The 21,389-nt window shown below is 33.9% G+C and overlaps 1 protein-coding gene across 3 annotated transcripts in view; it reads right to left on the reverse strand.

Moving 5' to 3' along the window:
• Positions 1-47: 47 nt before the first annotated feature.
• Positions 48-21,389, reverse strand: part of LOC136025255 (condensin complex subunit 3-like) — a 118,877-nt gene continuing 97,535 nt past the window's right edge. For 2 of the 3 annotated variants that reach the window (XM_065701102.1, XM_065701104.1), the window contains 6 exons: positions 19,305-19,464; positions 16,260-16,320; positions 14,078-14,198; positions 11,663-11,822; positions 6,264-6,338; positions 48-273 (listed from right to left, as the gene is read on the reverse strand). In XM_065701102.1, coding sequence (XP_065557174.1) covers positions 129-273; positions 6,264-6,338; positions 11,663-11,822; positions 14,078-14,198; positions 16,260-16,320; positions 19,305-19,464 — 722 coding nt within the window. In that variant the 3' untranslated portion in view covers positions 48-128. The remainder of the gene's footprint in view (positions 274-6,263; positions 6,339-11,662; positions 11,823-14,077; positions 14,199-16,259; positions 16,321-19,304; positions 19,465-21,389) is intronic. The other variant, XM_065701103.1, reaches the window with a different exon arrangement.

The following is a 21,389-nucleotide window of genomic DNA, read 5'->3' on the forward strand; positions in this document are numbered from 1 at the left end:
TCGTTTTTTTTTTTCAAATAAAGTATAGTAAGATCAAAGTCTTTCATTTTACTCTATCTTTAAAATACTCTTGTATTTTCTAAGTTAAAATGTTATAAAAATTAAATTTATAAAATGGTTAAAAAGATTTATTTGCTTCTCGAGAATTTTGAAACGACGGCACTTGACCTGTTGAGCAAAAGAGACCGACGGAACGTAGCATCTGGAGAGGCCGGAATTACATCACTGCTATCCGATTCAAAAATAACATGATCCGAGTTTGAATTTTGCGACCTAGAATGAAAAAATTAACATGGTAAATATTAGTAAGTCTAACAGGCATGACTGAGAGATAGAGAAGCTACAACCAGTCCAACGACTAGCCCCTCCCCTCCTTCATCTTCAGACCTAAGTGAGCCTCACGATAATTATTGTAGCTAAATCGATTGGGCAGCAATTTCTGAATTTTTAAAACCAACTATTTAGAAGGGTATTTTATTTCGAAGCTCTTACTAATCATAAACACTTTCCAAAATTTACCACTTAACACATAAACTTGAAAAAAACTTTATTATTTATCTCACTTATTTATTATAATAAAAGATAATATTATAGATAATATTATCTATATTATAGATAATAAAATTTATTATCTAAAAAACTTATTAACGAAAGATAATATTGAAATAAAATGCAATTTTTGACAAGAAAATCTTCATATACAAAATAACATAACGCATGTATTATGGCGATATATTCCTACTTATATTTTATTCCTATTGGAGATATATTCCTATTTATAAAAAAAATCGCATGCTAACCAAAGGTCTGTGTTGCACAGGTACTGACCTCCTGATTCAATGTCTTCGGTCAGGAGTGCAAGGCGTAAATAGTTGCAAATCATCCGACACTTCCCGCGTTTTCCCCCCAGATTTTTCCAGTTACCCACTTAGAGATGAATCGGCTCTGGCTGAGTCAGAGTCTAGATCCGTGACCTGACCCGAAATATTCTATAATTAGGGTATTTACTAGTTACAAAATCAGCACCTAATTGCATTTTTTCTAGAAATAACTTTCGGTCATTCGCATTCTGGCCCGGTGAATAATAATATGAACAAACAGCAATTCCAGTGAATTTGCGTGGAAGCCGTTTAGGCTTCAGAAAAACCCAAATCAACTCATATTTATTTAAACAGGGACTTCAATTAATCTTGCTTTAATTTTATTACGCAAGAAAAGGTTATTGCAAAACAGCGATAAGTAAACTAGAAAGAAAACTACTATAATAAAAAGATGAAGAAAAAAACTAAACCGAAGAAATTAAACATGTTAAGGATTAGATCCCAATTAGAAAGAGTTCCTCGTTTTTCAAAAAAAATGAGAAATAAGTCCTCTGCGCTGATTTCTTCTCCGAAGTAAGTAGAATAGAAAGGTGATGAACATCTAAAATGCCTATGTATATCCATCTGTTCCTTGTCACCTTCATATGAATCGTACTTTCTTCTTTCTTCTTTGTCACTCAGAATGGCGAAGGCGTTACCAATCGTCTTAAACGCTTCGGCAGCTCCTGGTGACTTATTTTTGTCAGGATGAAACTGAAGGGCTAGTTTTCTGTATGCTTTTTTTAAATCTAATTCACTAGCACCCTTTTGAATACCCAGCACTTCATAATAGTTTTTACATGCTTTAATCTTTCTGACAGCATCTGCGTCCTCCTTGGAATATTCTGACTCATAGCTGCTACTACATTGGGGGGTCCGGGTTCTTGTTTTTGAAGGTGACTGACCACTCTGTCTAGTATTGGAGGGGGAATCACCATCATAACCATTTCGAGCATTAGGCTTAGTCATATTTTCTTTGTCCATATATTTTATTCTTTCAAGGAGGTCTTTTGCTTTTTTAAGAGGATAAAGTCTTTGTGCTTTCTGAAGAAACTTTTCAGCCTTTTCCAAATTACCGACTTCGATAGCTTCTTCAGCTAATCTGATAAACTTCACAGCATCATCCCTGTTTGACAGCATTTAGCGTAAGTTTAATGCAAGAAGTAGCTGAATACTAGCTTAGACCTATAAGCTTTTAAATATTTGCTATTGCTATTTCTTAAATTTGCTATTGATTTATTGTGATGTAAATTTCTTGCTTTTGTAATTACTTTAATATACTTGCATTTGCCTATACTTTATTTTGCAATTAATAAAACTGAATATTTAAAGTAGACTCCTTTTTTTCACATAATAACCACATCTTTGAATACAAGATGAGGATTTGCGTCATAATCGCAGGCCACAATCATCAATTACGTTATGCAGAAACTATATCTTAGGCGTCAGTTGTAATGATGTTATTGTTGTAATAAATAGGTGACAGGTCAAGTCATTGACGAAAGCTATCAAGAAAAAGTTAGGAAATCTGCGATGTGGAATCAATAGACTTAAAAGGGCGTCTTGGGTAACAGCAATGATGACGTAGTTTTTTCTTTACTAGTTCTTGCCAAGAAAAGCCGAAGAATTTTTCTAATGTGCAATGTATGTTTTCCATAATCATGGTTCCAGTAGCAGTTAAGCTTATAGAGGGCCATCCAACTAAAAAGGAAAGAAATTGAAACAAATATGGTCATCTTTTTAGTCAGTAGTAGTGTAGGGGTTATGCATACAACCACTGTGTATTGCACTGCTCCCCCCAAGGGCATCAATACTGCAACAAACGTATCCTTTGATATTGTGGATATAAGAACTGCGCCCGCTAAGGGCATCAATACTAAAACAGTCATATTCTCTTTGCAGCCAAGTTACATCCTGGTCGAATAAAACTGGTTTACATTATCACAAGTTTCATTGACTGAGTGGACATAAGGTGGAATTTTAAATGCATTTAGTAACAGTAAGAAAGCAGAATTAAGAGAAAAAACAACAATATACCCGTTTCTTAAATTTTTATTGACAAGACATACTCTACTAATAAAAAATGAATGGTTTGTTAATACTATTGGAAGTCCAAAGTGTTGCTGGAAGCAGCAATGATACAAAGCAGAGAACCGCTATAGGCCCAATACATAAGAGAAGAGTGCCCCTGTAGAGCAAATACGTTAAAGCAGAGCGCCAAGCAGTATTTCCCACTAAGGGTATCAAAACCACAACAGCCTTATTCTCTTTGCACTTGAAGCCTCGTTACGTCTGGGTTGAATAAAACAGGTTTACATTATCATACGTTTCCTTCACAGAATGGATAAAAGGTTGGATTTTAAATGTATTTTATAATAAGAAGAGAATTTTGATGAATAAAAAAGTGACAAGCATGCTACCCCGTTTTTCTTATGATGCGCGGTAGGATAAATTAAACTAGTTTATTCGCACCGGATACATCAACATATCGATTATCGATCGCAGTTTTGATTAGCCGGAGTACCATAATAAGCCGGTTTATTTGAATTCAAATGAGCTAATAAAACTTATAATATAGCATTGAATTTCGCTTGACCGCTTGAATTGACATGGGCATTGTGTGACTATTGTGAGACGTTTAATTTCAATATATTTATGCAAATGTAACCTAAGTAAAATTCTAGGAAGTGAATTCAAATTAAAATTTTCAAAAAATATATCTTATGCAAATTCCACCAGCAATCCGCTGTCAAAGATAAAGGACCCACCATTCCCAATTACAGGGATTTTAAAATCAACCAAAGATTTCGCTAAGTATTACTTGATAATTCATTCCGTATTTACTTAAAAGTTCATTATAATGAAAACTAATTTTTTTAATTGCTAAGTTAATTTATTTACAGAGAAACCTCTTAAAGTCGATTTTGGGCTTAAGATTTTACATCTATTTTTAAAATCAGTATAACTACTACAAATTCTATCATATCTAATAATTGTTAGGAAAATGCTGAGTATGTGATGTTTGAATATATATTACTTCCAGGGAACGGGAAGTTAAATACTTAAAAATCAAAATCATCAGTATACGTTTTAAAAATTAATTTATTATTATCAGAAATATTAATTTTCAAATCTAAGAAATGATCTTCTAAACTTGTGCCACCACTAAATAAAGAGTCAACTCTAATGCATAAATATTTTTAGAAATATCAATAAATTCCTTACAATTTAAAACCAAAATATCATCTAAATATATTTTACTATTTGAAAAAGCATGTTTGAAATTATTTGTTTTATTCTTATCCATCATATGTTTATACTCTAGTTGACTTAAAAAAGAGTCAGCTATAAATGGACTGGCATTACTCCCCATAAGAATTCCCACAATCTGCTTATACAAATTACCATTAAATCTTATCAGTGTCCATCTAGTCCATCAGTCCATCAGTCCATCAGTGTCCTAGTGTCTAGGACACTTATATTTTATTCCTATTGGAGATATATTCCTATTTATAAAAAAAAATCGCATGCTAACCAAAGGTCTGTGTTGCACAGGTACTGACCTCCTGATTCAATGTCTTCGGTCGGGAGTGCAAGGCGTAGTTAGTTGCAAATCATCCGACGCTTCCCGTGTTTCCCCCCCCCCCCCAGATTTTTCCAGTTACCCACTTAGAGATGAATCGGCTCTGGCTGAGTCAGAGTCTAGATCCGTGACCTGACCCGAAATATTCTATAATTAGGGTATTTACTAGTTACAAAATCAGCACCTAATTGCATTTTTTCTAGAAATAACTTTCGGTCATTCGCATTCTGGCCCGGTGAATACTAATATGAACAAACAGCAATTCCAGTGAATTTGCGTGGAAGCCGTTTAGGCTTCAGAAAAACCCAAATCAGCATTTTCCTTATGTTAAAAAATAGTATGGATTAATAGAAAGAAAGTATCAGCTCAGAGTAAAGAGCCAGTTTAACACATACAAAAAAGTAAACTGACAATCCAAATTTGTTTGTTTTTATTTCAAGTAATTTTAACTATGATGATTATTTTTTTTTCAGTATCATGAGAAATAAAAAGATAGGTTGAAATTACAACTATTTTCAGTAAAGTGTAAATCATGTTCGACGCTTCCCGCGTTTTCCCTCCAGATTTTTCCAGTTACCCACTTAGAGATGAATCGGCTCTGGCTGAGTCAGAGTCCAGATCCGTCACCTGACCCCTTGAACCCAATTTACCATAACCCCATTTCAAAGCAAATAACCAGCAACATCAGGACTCAAAACCTAGCCTCAGGAGTTCAAGTCCAAAGTGCTAACCCCTCAGGTAGGACGACTCGCTCCATAACTAAGTTGATTCCGTATTAATGATGTTAAATCAATGAAAATAAATTTTTCTTTTGGAGCTTGATGCATTTTGGTAAGCCACAGGAAGCGAAACTTCAAAGCATGTAGAAACAGAAAATGAGTTAGTCCAATGCAAGTTTATTTAGCTCCTTCGTGTTCAGTGACCCTTGTAGTTTTTCACATCTACAATTAATATTAAAAAAAGGATGCTTTACAAAAGATAATTTAATATTGACAACGCAGCCGATTTGATCAAATAGTAATAATAATAATAATAATAACCATATTTATTTATAACTCACACACATCACAAGATAAATGGTGGAGTAAACACTTTAGAAAACCTATTACAAAAACAGTGATATAAAATGAAAATCAATAATATAAACAGTTTAAAACTAGTCCAACCTGATTATTTGTTTATCCTTATCGCGTTGAGTTTTCAAGCTGATTACAAATCTTGGGTATTATCTGAGATTTCTACCTTTTCGCCTCCAGAAATAGTAGAAAAATTAAACCCTTGCCGCCTAAGCAATATTTATTGAAGTCTACGGGAAAATTTATCATTTATGTATCAGAGGGTCATTATTAGAAATGCAACCTTATTGTTTTCTAAGAAATAAGACTTCATTTAACAATTTATTTTTAGATTTTTGTCTTGCAGCTTATTTTTTTTTAATATATTTGAGTTGAATACAATTGTGGATCAAGACTACCCGGTCTGTTAAGGTTATTTGTGCTTCTTTCAGAGGGAGGTAAAAAAAAGATACCTTACTAAATCCTTAAAGTTCAAGCCGATGGTGCTGATATCCCTTTCGAAGCAATTCAGTCAGGAAACGCAATGGGGGTTGGGACATCAAAGAAGAGCAAAATCTTCAAAAACAAATTTTAAACTACCAGATATCTTCTTCTGTATCTGCATCTTTTTAAATTAGATTGAATACCAGCTTTGTTTGGCAGTGTTCCCAGACAAACTTTGAAAATATTCGTTAAATAATCGAATTAGTCAATTCCTTGAAAAAGAATTTGGAAAAACAAAATATAAGAGGAAAATTCACTTACATTTGTTGTGCTTCCTCTTCATTTGTGCATAAACCAGCCTCTTGGCGTGACAAGGTCAGTCGACAACCAGCCAGTCTGAAATACAAAATTAGAATTAAGTGTAGCATAATTAATATATGATAAAATGTGAATATAGTTTCAAATAGAAATATTATCCCCGGTATGAAACATATAATATAAATAACAACCTATACAAGAACTAAAATGAGCTTTTTACATTAGTATCTACGATGGCAAATCTGAACGCGGATTGGATGGAGAGGGGGGGGGGGGAGCCCACCTTAGTAACTGAAGGTGATGCAAACTATTTCTTTCCCATTTATATCATGACGTTAGAGTCAAATTCAGACTAGTGAAGTCGGAGTTTTAGTACATTTTTTTGCTGAATAGAATCAAAGTTGAAGTCGATACATTGCAAATGTCCGAAGTCAGAGTTGGAGCCGGAGGTGGTTATAACTTATAAAATCTAGTTAAATGAAGCTTTAGAACTAGGCTGTGGAGTCGGTGTCAGGGTTTCCGAGTTTTAGTAAATTTTGCTGAACGGAGTTGGAGTTCGAGTCAGTATATTGAAAATGTATAGAGTTAGAGTTGATTATAACTTATAACCAACCTCAGTCCTCATTTATGCGGATTGAAAACTACAATAACTTTTTTTCTTAGGTAAATATTTAGTGTTTTGCCTCTTCAGAAGGAACCATGTTAATAAAAAAAAATCTTACTTCATAATATGCATACAATTTATCGATAACAAGTTCTCTTTGTTGCTTCCGGTTTTCATTCACATTTTTCAACCTTTTTCTTCTTTTTTTATAAATATACCGTTTTCCCTTCTATTGGATTAAGGTCCTCGCATCGAGTGTGCTGCCACATCTGGGTTCAAACATTGGGTCCCGTATTACCACCCTGAGACCTAGCTCCAACTTCGTAAGAAACGAAGTATGACCCATAGTAACCAAAAAAAAAAAACTTTTTAAAACAGGCAACTGAGGAAAAACAGCCATTTTTTGGCGATCAGAAGACATCCATACCTTCACAACATAAAGGTAAGGCTATAGGTATTCTAAGCACTTTTTTGAAATTCATAGATGGCGATATAAATGAAACATCAAGAGATTGTGACAGGTGACACCAAAGAGTATGGGTTACTTTTCCAGTGTAATGATAAGAATAACCAATTTAATTAGTATAATTGGTAGAATTAGGGTAGTAACAACTGTGTGATCTCAATTCCAGAAAAAAAAACGCAGACAAAACTTGAAAAAATGCCAAGTGACAGCAAATGCTATATGGCATGATTTTGTTGACACTAGCGCCAGTTTCCAATCTAATAAGTTGCCCCTACTTTTTGTTTGACAATTGAAAACTTGTTATATTTTTGAAACGCTCCCTTAATAAAATGAAAATATAAACTGTGTTTTATCAGAAATTTAAAATCCGAATAAACGCAATAAAAAAAAACAACAAAGGAAAATGATATATTCATGAGAAAAGGCTAAAAAAAAATGTTATTAAAAGTCGAAGCGACCGTGAAAATCTTTTTATCATAGTTTTTCTGTATTTTGTGAAGAAACTTTTTTATTATATTTCTTGCTGAAGAGGCCAATCACTCAATCTTAAATATTTCTTTACAGCCAGAGAGTCATTCGCCAAAAATGTGACTAGTTGGTGATCAGTGAGCAGCAGAAATCGTGACTTCGGAATATGGGGTAATCAATAGGGCTAATTACGAATATGTGCGTTATATATTTGACCGGCTGGTGCTAATATTCCGAATTTGAACAAATCACGTTTTTATCTTAAATATGCGTTTTGCCAAAGCTTTCAGCAATGATCACGCACCCTATGGTAATCGATACGGCAAATTTGTAAGGAGATCCTCGTTCTCAAGACAACCACCTAGTCCATCAAGCAGATCATATAGCAGCCTTCTGTGTCATAATATACAAATATTTCATTGCATCCATCTACAAGGACATACAGTTCTTAAAGTTACCGTTAAAAGACACAAGAGTAGAGACGCTTGTTTTCCATGGCTCTCAATGGTTTTTGAGCTCTGAATGGCTTTTGAGGTACGGCATTAAGTCTACGACCCTTGATTTGTTCGATTTCTTAATAATCTTCATGGTAACAGGCCACTCATTCACATTGCCCTTTGTTTCCAGATACTTCAGAAGAGCTAACTTGGTTCTTGACTGAACTACAATCGTCCTAAAAATGGCACTTCTTACATATGGAAGGAACATATAGGAAAAGCTCATGAGACAAAATTCTTCACATGGTGAAGCCCTGCTTCGCTAGTAATACTCTTTCGACAGTTTGAAGTTCAGTATTAATAAAACTGTTCACAGCACTCAAAGTCCAGGTTTTCGTTTTCGTTTCACTGTCTCATTACTCGTGAGCTTCACTTTTCTACAGCCCACTTTATCGCCGTAACTCAAGTTTTCTGTTTCCAATAGCTCGTACATCAAGAAGACTGTCAGCAGCCTCATTACCGACTGTGTCAAGAGCGAGAATATTGAGCAAATCTTCATCACTCCATCGAAAAAGGTTGAGCCTAGATTTCGGAACATACTTCACATTAACAAATGTTCTGTGCTGTTACAGGAAGGGTGATCTTCATGGTGAGTCGCGTCAGACTCACTTTAAGATACAATACATAGCATCTCTCTGAACTTCGCTGAGACTAAGGAACAAAAAGAAAGAAATAAAGTAAACTTTACTAGTCATTCATGGTAATCCCTGTCAATCCATCCTTTGTCTTTGCATCTAAAGTAATAGTAGAATCTATCTCATGATCAGGGGATATGGAACTGAATTTGGCAGTTCGTCTCTTCATTTCGAACAGTCCATTGCAGACTGTCGGATGTACTCTAAGGGTATCTCCTATTTACAGTTCCCAAAACTTGTGGGTTTTTAAGCATATATAGGAATTCTCAAACATTTCCAACCGGGGGGGGGGGATGATGTGGCAAGTTTTATTTAAGACACTGAATGTTCTCGTCAATGGGAATATCCTTTTTTGAGATTTTTGAGTTCTGTAACAAGGCTTCAATTTAATTGAAAATAGTAGTACACAATAAATCATTTGACTCGCCGCAAAAATCTTCAAAAGTTTCCCAGTGCAGAGATATAAAGATATAACCTCAAGAACTACGGTATGAGCACCAAAGGCTTTACAATGCAGTTTTCTGCTCATCACTTTCTTTGTGGTTCCTTCTAGTGAATTTTCAGCCACACAAATCAACTCTTCTACACCAGGACACGTCGTTATATAGGCAATCACACCCTTAAACTTTATTGAAGTATTCCGACCACCCATTCTAAGGACAAAGTCAGAATATGCTGCCGGAATTTTAACCTGTTCGCACGTGACAACGGTTGAAACTCACTTCTAGTTCTCTAACAGTTTTCTTTAAAGCCTTAATGGGTTTTTCCACTGATTGTGGGTGAGAGGGATAATGGGGAAGCACTGGGTGGTAACCAATCTTAGTAATAGGAATGTCAGCCTTATTGTCATATACAGCTGAGAATTTTTTTTTCAAACCAAAATAGGGCTGAGATTCTGCTGAGTCATTTGACACATTTATAAGCTGCGTTGGAAACACAACAAAGAAGTCAGATTCCAAAAAAGTCTGAAATGGGATCCTCCTTATTAAATGGCACACCAATATGAGATATTCGCATTTTGCTGTCACCAGCATTTTCGCTTTGGTAAGTCCTACCACACTTTCCTGGCTGAATAAGATTTGAAGATTTCCATTTTTGGAAATTCCATTTCTGAAATTTCTATTTGTTCATCAGTCTCAAAGTAATTATATTTCTTGCACCAGACTCCATTCAAGTAGCAGCAGTATGCTCGTACACAGATTATTGTGCTTTGGCAGAGTTTTTCTATTTTGCTAAGTCACAGAGATCCACCTAAAAATGCGTATTCGTGCTGGATAATTGCCTATGGAAAATCCGAGTCATTCCGCGTCTTCACCAATAGTTCAGAAATAAAAAGGGTTATATAGTTTCTATATAACTCATTTTGTAGAACAATTAATTTCCTACCCAGTTAGTTAGTAAAAAATACACCTTATAAAGGCAAATTTCCATGATGGATCAAACTTTTTCCCAAAACGCTAAAAATTATGGTATATTTCTAGTCGATTTTAAAGATTACATTTGAGCAGCAACAGATAATGCAATTCGGGGGGAAAAATATTAAACTTTAATAATTTCCTATGATTTGTCTAGTAATTGAGAGTTTAGGAGTATTTTAGAACTTATTATTAATTTTAAGGAATATTTTGTTGGTTGAGATCGAATTTTAGGGAATTTGCAGAAATGGGGATGTAGCCCCCATTTGAATTTCCTATTCAGCATGATTGATTACATCAGATTGCATTCTCAAAGCTCCTTTTGCTGGTTGATCAACCAAAACCTTAAATTTCAACATTTCGCTCGTATGGCTCCCCGGCTGTTAATCAAAATTTCAATCAGAGGATAATCAATCAGCAGGATCCTTCATGAAAACTAAGAACAAAAATGGAAAGTATATAGAAAGTATATACCTGTTTTTATTTCTTCTTCTTTTTATTTAGAATAATATGGCCAAGCTTTCGCATTATCTCATCTACTGATTAAAGTTCCAAGCCTTCCTACAGTGCGATTCCTACAGTACGTTGGTACAGCTAAGTTCCATCTCTGGGTTGAACTTAACTGACCAAACTGACCCCTTACTCTACTACAGGACTATGCCTGTCATTAATAGAAATTGCCTCAATATTTCTACCGATCCGAAATTCCCAAAGATTAAAGAAAGAGAACGTTTTAATTGGGTATTCGAGTTTTTAGACAAGATCGACATTTCGCTGTGAAAAATGTCGTTGGCGCAAAACAAAAGCCTTGAAGGGTAGGAGCATTTCAAATACTAAGAAGAATGGCCTGATCAGAAAAAATTAGATACATTCAATTTTTCAATTACATATTTAAATTATGTATTAGGTTTTAGTTTCAATTAGATTTTGGATTTAGATTTCAATTAAACATGAGATTCAATTAAATATTTCAATTAAATTAGGTGTTTTTAGCGTTTCATTATTCTTTACCATTTTCAATTTCTTCATATTAGTTTTAGCAATATTACCATTCAATCTGAGTTATCTGTGAACTCCTCATCATAGACAAATAAAAGTAGAGTCACATTAGAGTAATCCATTTTCATAGCGGGGACACAAAAACCAGTTAAAGAAGGGTAGAAAGTTATCCTAGGTACATATACCCCTACCCTTAAAAGGGAAAGAACAATCGAAGCTGCATTCAGGCGATGTCATAGTTCCATAGTTCCAGTTCCAAAATCCAAGTTCCAGTAATAATTATTGCGGAAAAGTGCGTGAAGGAGAAACAGAATTTACCTTGGAGATCTTCTTGGCTGTTGGGCAAGCTTTACATCACTTAGATTCAGCTTTGGCTTCGCCATTTCCTTCTTAACAGCAGGAGTGGAAGGATATATCTCTTCTTCCTCCTCATTTTCTGTTCCATCGGCTGATACTTCATTCTCATGGATACTATCTTCTACAAGAAATTTCACAAATTGTTTATTATATTCGGAATTTTGTGTGTTAAAGTTAACCAAGTAAAGAAAAAGTTAAATAAAAGAAAAAAATAAAAGAGAAGGCAAAGAAAGTGTTCGGAAATAACCCAACTGAAAAAAAAAGGAGACTAAGAGCTGAAGCCAAAACGAGTTACTCGCTAAAAGCATCTACTCGACGTGTGAAAATTTCGATGATGGCAATGGTCATCTCGATTTTCCTTATCCAGACCGAAAAAATTCCCGGAATTCGAATACTTTAGATGACTGAATTTCTTTTTCAGCTGCCTTGAAACTTATAAGGATTTATACTTGGCCAGGGGAGGACCTCGAGTAACTTTATCACAAGGGCATAAGCTCACGAAAGTTTTTCAATATGTACAGCAGCATATATTTGTTTTATCTTTTCAACTAGTCTTACATTCTGTAACAATTCTATTTTCTCAACGGAACACATGTAAAAACTAGGTTTTCTGTGAGGAAATGTTTAGAAGATGTACAGATGATTAACATAGATGAATATAGTGTTACAAAAAATACAATTTAAAACCACATTCTACATTAAAAGGTGGCGAATTTTATAATTTGCAAGTCTGTATTTTGCAGGGCACAAAAAAGGGGGGACTCCCTCCCCAAAGTTTTCCCCAAAAAGGATTTAGCTTATGTTTGAGCTTGTGTTTTTAGTTTAATTTATCTTATGTGTCCGCATTTGTCAGTACACTGGACGATTCTGACGGCAGATTTTTTATATCCCCATTCCAAACTCAAAACACTAGCTGCATCCCTGATCTTCGACAAGGTAAGTCAATGTTTATGGTAAGTTTATATTTGGTAAGATTATATTTTATTAAGTTTTTCTCTCGTGTCTAAGATTAAGGGTCTAGATTAAGCTTTCAAGAGAATATTTCATCAAAATAAAATTTAATTGACCCAAATCTTAGGCTACGGGGAGAGGGGGGGGCATCTACCCCTAGAAAACGAATAATAAACAGTATAAAATAAAGTATTAATGAATTTAATAGCCTAAAATAGCTATAAAAATGTTTATTATAATATCAAAACAATAGCTGTAAAGTAATATATTTTGATGTTATAATAAAAGACTTTATTGTGAGCAATTAAATGCAAAGAATTTTAAATAATTTATTTTTTTCACTCCATGCAGATGGCTTTCCAATGGCTTTATGCTAAATCAATTAGTGTCAGTGCTTACAATGAAGCCCAATAAATAAGCTACAGCATAAGACTAACAAACTCAACATGGGTATTCAACACATGAATTGTAACTGGAGTGCTTAATCTAATTTAGAATCTTGACAAGTTAACAGCGATTATGGATTGTGTCAAAGCACACAACATACTTAACCGCCATCTTTGGATATCATCATTGACATTTAAAGATGACAACTGTTTTATTGACAAAGATACATGACAATAGCCTTAATTTAGACTTTTGACGAGGTAACAACCATTATGCAACCAGTCGAATACATAACGTACTTAGCTGCCATCTTAAGATATCCTCATGGATATCTAAAGACGGCAACTGTTTGATTGACAAACAAATACGACAATAGTCTTAATTTAGATTTTTGACAAGTTAACAGTCATTATGAAATGAATAAAACCACAAAACGTACTTGATTGGCATCTTAACATGTCATCATTGACGTTTAAAGACGACAACTGTTTTGCTGACAAAAAAAAATGAACATTGTCTAAATTTAGATTTATGACGAGTTAACAGCCATTATGTTACGAGTCAAAACGCAAAATGCACTTAACTGCCATCTTAAGATGTCCTCATCGACAACTAAAGATGACAACTATTCGATTGATAAACAAATATGACAATTGTCTTCATTTAGTTTTTTGTCGAGTTAAACAGACCTTATGCAGCGAGCTAAAGCATACAAAGTACTTAACTGTCATCTTGAGATGTCATAATCGACATCTAAAGATGACAACTCTTTTGGTGACAACCAAAAATAAAAAATGTCTTTGTTCGATTTATGAAGAGTCGAATAATACAACGAATCAAAGCACACAACATATTGAATTGTGATCTATCATTTTTCTTTCAGAATTTGTCACATATTAGAGTGAAAGATAAGCTTTCAACTATTTTTTCGTATATGAGTGTTTGGGAGGTAGGGTGCACACCAGCACCCTCCCTTCCCCATCTTCCAGAAGAGTACTTATGGGTACAATTTCTTTCTAAATATCAATGTTCCCTCACCTTGTTCCATGGCTGTTTCCTTTTCACTGCTGGGAGGAGGGATATCTAGCGAAATCGCACCCAGATTTGTAATAGCTGGCTGAGAAGAGGACTCATTTTCTGTATCCACTTGTTCATCGGCCTGTAATGTAATTCCCTTATCAGCCATATGAAATATTCTTCAGCCGATAAACATTAATCAGCCATATATGGATTATTAATCAACCATTCCTAGTTATATAAATCATGTTAGCGACATAAATCCAGTCTCAGCGATCATGTAAGCCATTCGTTTAGCTTTTGTCACTTTTAAGAATAGAAATCGGTGTTCAATGAGAATAATTTTTTTTTTTAAATTGGAATAAAAATGAAAAAAAAGCAAGTTTAATTTCCTCCTTTTTTTAAATCGAAGACCTTTAAACCTCTAACCCATTCCTTTTCTTTCCTTTTATAGTCTATTAGTAGTCTTTTATAGATAGTCAATATAAGACTTTTATAGATAGTTATAGATAGCCTTTTATAGATAGTCTTTTATAGATAGTCTTTGGCACATCATGGCACACTTCCTATGGTATTCACACCGACAATATTGGCATTGTCATGAGTATGTTGACAAGCCAAGAAGCATGGCGGAGACGAGTGAATGCCTTAATGAGAAATTCTCTGCTCTACAAGGGTGCTACGAGTATATCTACTCTCAACCACTCATTTTCTGCCCAAACACTGTACTGGCAGCGGTCCCAAGTGGTACAGGAATACTCTAAGTTAGATATCTCTTCAACTTGAATATGTCAATGATATAGTTCGCTCCTTTTTTTTTTCTTTTTTTCGTACTTACTACCCTATTGTCTCATTTTGATTCATCTTTGTCTTTTTAAACCATTTACAATCAGATTTTCAATTTGAAAAATTAGAAAAGAAAAATTAATAAAAAAAATTTAGGTAAAGCAGTCCCATTAAAAGCTTCGTTCTACTCGTACTTAAGTTTCCACCAAGTTACGCTTCATTTCGCGATTCTGAAAAAGTTTTGTGCTTCGCTTTGAGTCGAGACCTGAGATGGAAAAATTCTGAATCGCTTTTAGAGATCGAGGATACAACTCTGGGAGATCGACAAGAAAATTCCAAGTCTCATATATTTTACTTTTTTTTTTATGAAATTTTCGATTCCAATCGAACTTCCCAAAATTTCGTAAACATAAAAAAAAGTTTTAGCCCATAAGTATGCTAAAACACATCAGCTACATCCATGTTTTATGGATGCAGCTGATGAAATTATCTTCCAGAAAGGGTTCACATACCCCTATTAAATTTAACAGGGAGTAAAAAAGTGCGTCTTAGTTCTTCAGAGGGGTGTCCCGATGAAATTTGAACGTGCACTCATTACCTGACGTTCCATTCGTAACGTTATTACACATACTCCTGTTGACCTCCTTAGGATTAGAGATATTTATGTTATATCTCTATCTTCGATCGCATATCAATTCTTTTAGAGAATCTCCCATGTTGTTTTTCTGGACTACTTAAGCTAGTAGGGGAAGTAAATTGGTATACAGTTCGAAACTGGGAGGATGTGATGATTCCGGCTACTCCCTCGGTTCGTTCAAAGTTCGGTCTGGCCGTGACTGTGGGGCGTGCTTGGAACTTGGTGCCTGCTGAGATCCGGGAGTCACGAACACTTGTCTCCTTTAAGAGACAGATGAAAAGCTTCTTATTAAAGGGGAATATTAAAGAATTTTTAGTTGTTTTATGGTTTAACTTTTTTTTTGGGGGGGAGGTATTGTTTTGTTGGCGTTGGGATCCTCGATCACGTAGATAATTTTAAACTGTTTCTTATTGTCGGGTGACAGGAGGGTGACTGTTTTGTGGGGACTCGGCGGGTTGTTCTCTTTTCCTTACATATTGAAAATTAGACGTTATTTAGTATGTTTATGCCAAATTTTAACATTATTTATTTATTCTATGTCGTCTTCCAATTAACCCAAATTGGGTCTTTTGGGATATTGTTTTTGTTATTGTTATTTTATGGAAATAAATGGAACTTGAACTTATACCAACGTTGACACAGACACGCTATAACGACTTCTTTAATATGAGTTTCTTACACAGATACCATTTTTTACAAATGGATTAGAAGTAGAGATTAGACAGTTCACATTTGTGCAATTTTCTAGGACAGTAATGTTATATTTAGAAAACCTCAAACCTCATCATTTGTGCATAAGCCAGCCTCTTGACGTGACAAGGTGATTCGACGACCAGCCAGTCTGAAACAGAGATTTAGCATCAAATATAGTTAAGCTAAATATAGTATAGTATAGCAAAATGTAAATATAGTTGAAATAGAGATATCCTCCCTGTTTTGAGATATAATATTACATAGATAATATAAATTGAATACTGAAATGAACTTTTACATTCATATATACAAAGGTATATCTGAACACAAAAAAGGTAAGGGTTGGGGAGAGTCGGCCTTAAAAATCAGAGTTCAAGCACATAGCTTTTTTCTTCTTCATTCAAGGACAAATATAACTTAGTAGTGCAAATATAAGGGTGTGAAGGGTTAAGAGTTTTGAGAATTTTTTTTTTTGGATTGGATGAGGGGGATGAGCCTTGAGAGGAAAAATTGTTGGGAAATGGGTGTTAAATAAGTATTAAAACCTGGAGCGGTTTATTCGTGTGGGTATAACCCATCGTGAGGGTGTTATGTGGTGACTTTGTAGCTATAATTCTTTGTATTACTGTTTTTAAACGGTTTTCTGTGCTTTAATCTTTTTGATTAAATTGTGCTTTATTCCTTTAATTGTATTTGTATGTTGTTCTTGTTTTCTTTTTTGGGGGCCACGGCCCAGGAGGGTTTTTGTGTGTCAAATATACTTCTATACTATACTTTAAATATGAAACAGTGCAAGGTCCAAATTAAGTACACATACAACTAAAGTAGCTTCTTCAAAGCTACTGTAAAAAGATGTATTTATTCTTTGGTAAATATTTAGTGGTTGGCCACTTTAGAAGGAAACATAACTTTACAGTATAAATATTATTTGCCAACATTAGATTTTCAAGATCCTTCCACTTTCATTCTGATTCCTATTGTTTTCCTTTTTTTCTTTCTTTTTCGATGAATCCATCTTTTTCATGTTTTTATATGTATTTTTAACTTGCGCCTTTCTATTTTAAACATCAGAGCTAATCTATCTGACCGCGGACAATTTGAGCCTTTTCTTCATGTCATGACGTCATCCCAGATTTAATACAGCCACCATGTGAAAAATAAGAAATAAGTCGGCACGCGCTCGGCTTGTTTATATAGATTTTAATTGTCTATGGTGATCTGAAGTGTCAATGATACAATATATATAATTATATTAATCGTTTAATTAATTAAAAAAAAGAAATATAATTCTAACAATAAGACTTTTTGTTGGCGGTTGTCAGGGCTTCCTTCCATACTTCCTTATATGTTCGTCGTTCATTTTCAAGGGGTAGCAGAACTTTTAAGCTACGTTGTCTCTTAACAAGAGAAAATGCCTAACATACCATGATTAAAAACAGGAGAACTAAGGTCGACGCCAGCAAATTCAAAAGCTTGGCCTTGCGACTTATGTATAGTCATGGCAAATGCGGGTCGAAGTGGAAATTGATGTAGTTGAAGACTGCATCCAAGTTGACCATTACTAGAGTCCACTGTAAATCGAGATATGTGAACTTCTTTTCATGATTTTTCTTCGATCAAAGCGATTTTCTTCTATTGGAGGAGTAGAAATAATAATGGGCCCTTCAGAAAGCAGAAAGTATATGTCTGTCATTAACAGCCATAACCTGGAAACTCGAGTCACTAAATTTTTATCAATGCGACACTCCGAAATACCATCGAAAGAGACTACATCCGCAACATATTTGTGAATCAAGAAAGTTGTTAACATTAGGGACAATTATACTGACCGCTACGCAATCACATAAACTCTTTCATTAGTTAACACTCTAAATGCGACCGCAGAACGTTTTTTAGCGAGAATATGATTTTTTAGACGAGATTGACATCTGGCTATTAGAAACTTCGTCAGTGCAAAAAAAAACTTCTTGAAAGGTAGGAGCAGCTAAAAGCTTGAGAAAAAGGGCTTAATCAGAATAACAATTAAATATCTTAAATTATTCAATCACATTTAGACTCAATTATAATTTTAGATTTAATTAAATTTTAAATTTAGATTTCAATTGGATATTATATTCAACAAAAAATTTAAATTCAATTCAATTTGATATCTTTAACTTTCAATTATTCTTAGCCATTTTCAATTCCTTTATATTAGTTTTGTCAAAATTGACATTTATTCTGTTATCTAAGAACAAATCAACGTCGGCGAATAAAAGACGGGTGGCATTAAGTCATTTAAAGTAATACATTTTCACAAAAATCAGTAGAAGAAGTGAAGAAGTGAATGAATTTTTAGCTTAAGAATTTTTGGAACTGGAAGAAATTTGTGATTCTAAAATTATTAGTGAAAACTGCATACAGGTTATTTTTTATGCAAATATTTTTTTAGTTGTGATTTTTGGGATGTAGAGAAGATAGATTATATTTGGGGCCTACAGGAGCCTCATATTGTGAAAAATCTTTGATTTTATGGGAATGCCTTTTTAGTCTATGGTTTAATTGTCTTATTGATAAAAGGATATCCGTTACCAAAAAGAATATATTTGATAAAATATATTTCCGCATTTATGTACGAATAGGAGCAAATGTTCACGAACGATAAATGACAGAAGCTACAACTGCTATTAAAACTTGTGGGGGATTTACCCTAGAAATAGGATCCTTTTATCCTTAAAAATTATGCCATTAAGATCCGGGCTGCGTATGCCTCCCTTGCTTCAAACGTTTCGTATCTAAGTAGAGTTCACCATTATCACTTATATAATAGCCTAACAGTTCCTCACTTACTTGCCCTTGCTCCTGTTTGGTTTTTCCTTAATTGTGACAAAAGAAAGCAAGTTCATCTCCTTTACTTTAAATTTGCAAATTATTTAATGGAACTTCCAGCTTGGACAAGTAACTCTTTTCTGCACAGAAAGTATCATTTGGTAAAGCCAGCTGGAGTTATTGAGAAGCGTATTTTTGATTTCACTACTCTGCCCAATTTTTTGTAATGGGTTATGAATAAAATGATGATGATGAACAATTATTTAAGAATATATAAACAATCATAAATAATGGAAGAGTCCTTGAGAGAGAAACAGAATTTACCTTGGAGATCTCCTTGGCTGTTGGGCAAGCTTTACATCACTTAGATTCAGCTTTGGCTTCGCCATTTCCTTCTTAACAGCAGGAGTGGAAGGATATATCTCTTCTTCCTCCTCATTTTCTGTTCCATCGGCTGATACTTCATTCTCATGGATACTATCTTCTACAAAAAGATACAAGAATCCCTTTATATTCAGAATTTATGGGTTAAAAGCGAAATAAGCAAAGATAAAATTAACTAATATTTAAAATTATATAAATTATATTAAATAAATTAATATGTTAAAGCGAACCAAGTAATAAAAAGATTAATTAAAATTAAAAAAGAACTAAAATAGATAGCACAGAAAGTTTCCGAAAGTAATACAATTAAAAAAGAAACCTAACAGCTGAGGCCAAAACATGTTACTGGAATTGGGATATTTTCGTTCAACCTAGAATAATAGCAGCTACTGGAATTAGTAATATTTTGATAACCACAAAAGTCACCTTGTACTGCAATATCCATATCAAAAAAACATTCTCGAACTCTGAATAGTTTCGATTATTGAATTGCTTTTAAAAATCAGCTCAAGTGACGCAGCATGCATGCTGGGCCAAGTGAAGACCTCGAGTATTTTATCATTCGGTCGCAAATGCATGGAATACATTCTTCCACAATTTGCAACGGCATTCACTTCTTAGTTTTTTAATTACCCACATATGCTGTAATTAAAAAATTTGTTCTCGTTTCTCAACAGATAACATAAAAGGAATGTATTTAAGACAAGATTCAGAAGGTGAAACGCATGGATAACATAGATGAGGAGGTGTTAAAAGAAATGCCGTTCAGCGCCAAAGGGGTTCGAAAGTCATTATTTTACCCCGGCAAGTCCCCTAGATATAAAACATCTTTATGACTCGAACAACGACTTAGGTACCATCCATAGTATGACTTTGAGCTTAATGTTGAATTTCTTTATCTGAATTTTAATAATGTCAGATTTGCTTATTTGAAAGGCATTGAAAATAGTATTTTGTCTTTGAATTAAATTTAGAAACTTTTCGTGGAACCTAAAACCTAGCAGTAAAGAAAATATTTTTTTTAGTGTGTAGTGCCTTTTCTTTTTCCAAAAGCAAGGCGAACAAAAAGGTGTTATTAATAAAATTAAAGAAAAAGGTAGTAATACAAAATTATCAAACACCCCCCCCCCCAAAAAAAAAGGTTGAATATCCCCACTCTCAGTCCCTTTCTTTTTTTCATCATTCAAACCAATATTCCCATTTCGATTTAAGAATTACACTTCATATCCTCGAATGGTGTCTGTGATAAAAAAAAATATTATATAAAACTAAATTTATTATATACATAATAATAAGCAAAAATTATAAAAATAAATTTATTCCTCTTTTTTTCACCAAGTGTATAATATTTTCACAGCATAAAATATTGCAAATGCTGACGTAAACAAAGGATAATATATTTAAAGTCGATTGATTTTTGACAACTACCAATGAATTAAGGCAGTAAAGATTCGTCGGTAAGACCTATATGTCTTACTTTATATAATTGTTAATGTCGGTAACTACCAGCCAATCACGATAATTTGATGTTATACGAGCAGCTCGGCGTGTCCGAAAATACAAACACTAACACGAAGCATCAGCAACCTATGTTTCCGAGAATCATCAGAGTGCATAATTCCTTTTTTTTTTAAGCGTAAGTCAAGCGAGGATCTCTGATTATAGAAATTGCATAAAACCGATTGTCATTAAAAGCTAATGAATTTCATATTTTGGTAAGTCTATGCCTTTGGTAAGTTTTATATTTTGATAAGTTTGTATCTTTGGCAGGTCTGTATTTGGTAAGGTATATTTTGGTTAATCTATTGAACATAGAACTTTGGTTACTTACTTTGGTAAGTAAATTTTTTTCATTGTTGGGGGGATCCAGTTACAAGCTTTTACGAGAGTTTTAATCAAAAGTAAAATTTTTTTTTCGTGAGCTTCACAATGTATTTTATAGGCGGAGGGGAGGTGCAAGCCAAAAAAATGAATAATAAATAATAAAGAAGATGTTTAAATATAAAATTAATTTAATACCCTAAT

The sequence above is a fragment of the Artemia franciscana genome, chromosome 3, assembly GCF_032884065.1.
Source record: "Artemia franciscana chromosome 3, ASM3288406v1, whole genome shotgun sequence".
NCBI classification, from domain to species: domain Eukaryota; kingdom Metazoa; phylum Arthropoda; class Branchiopoda; order Anostraca; family Artemiidae; genus Artemia; species Artemia franciscana.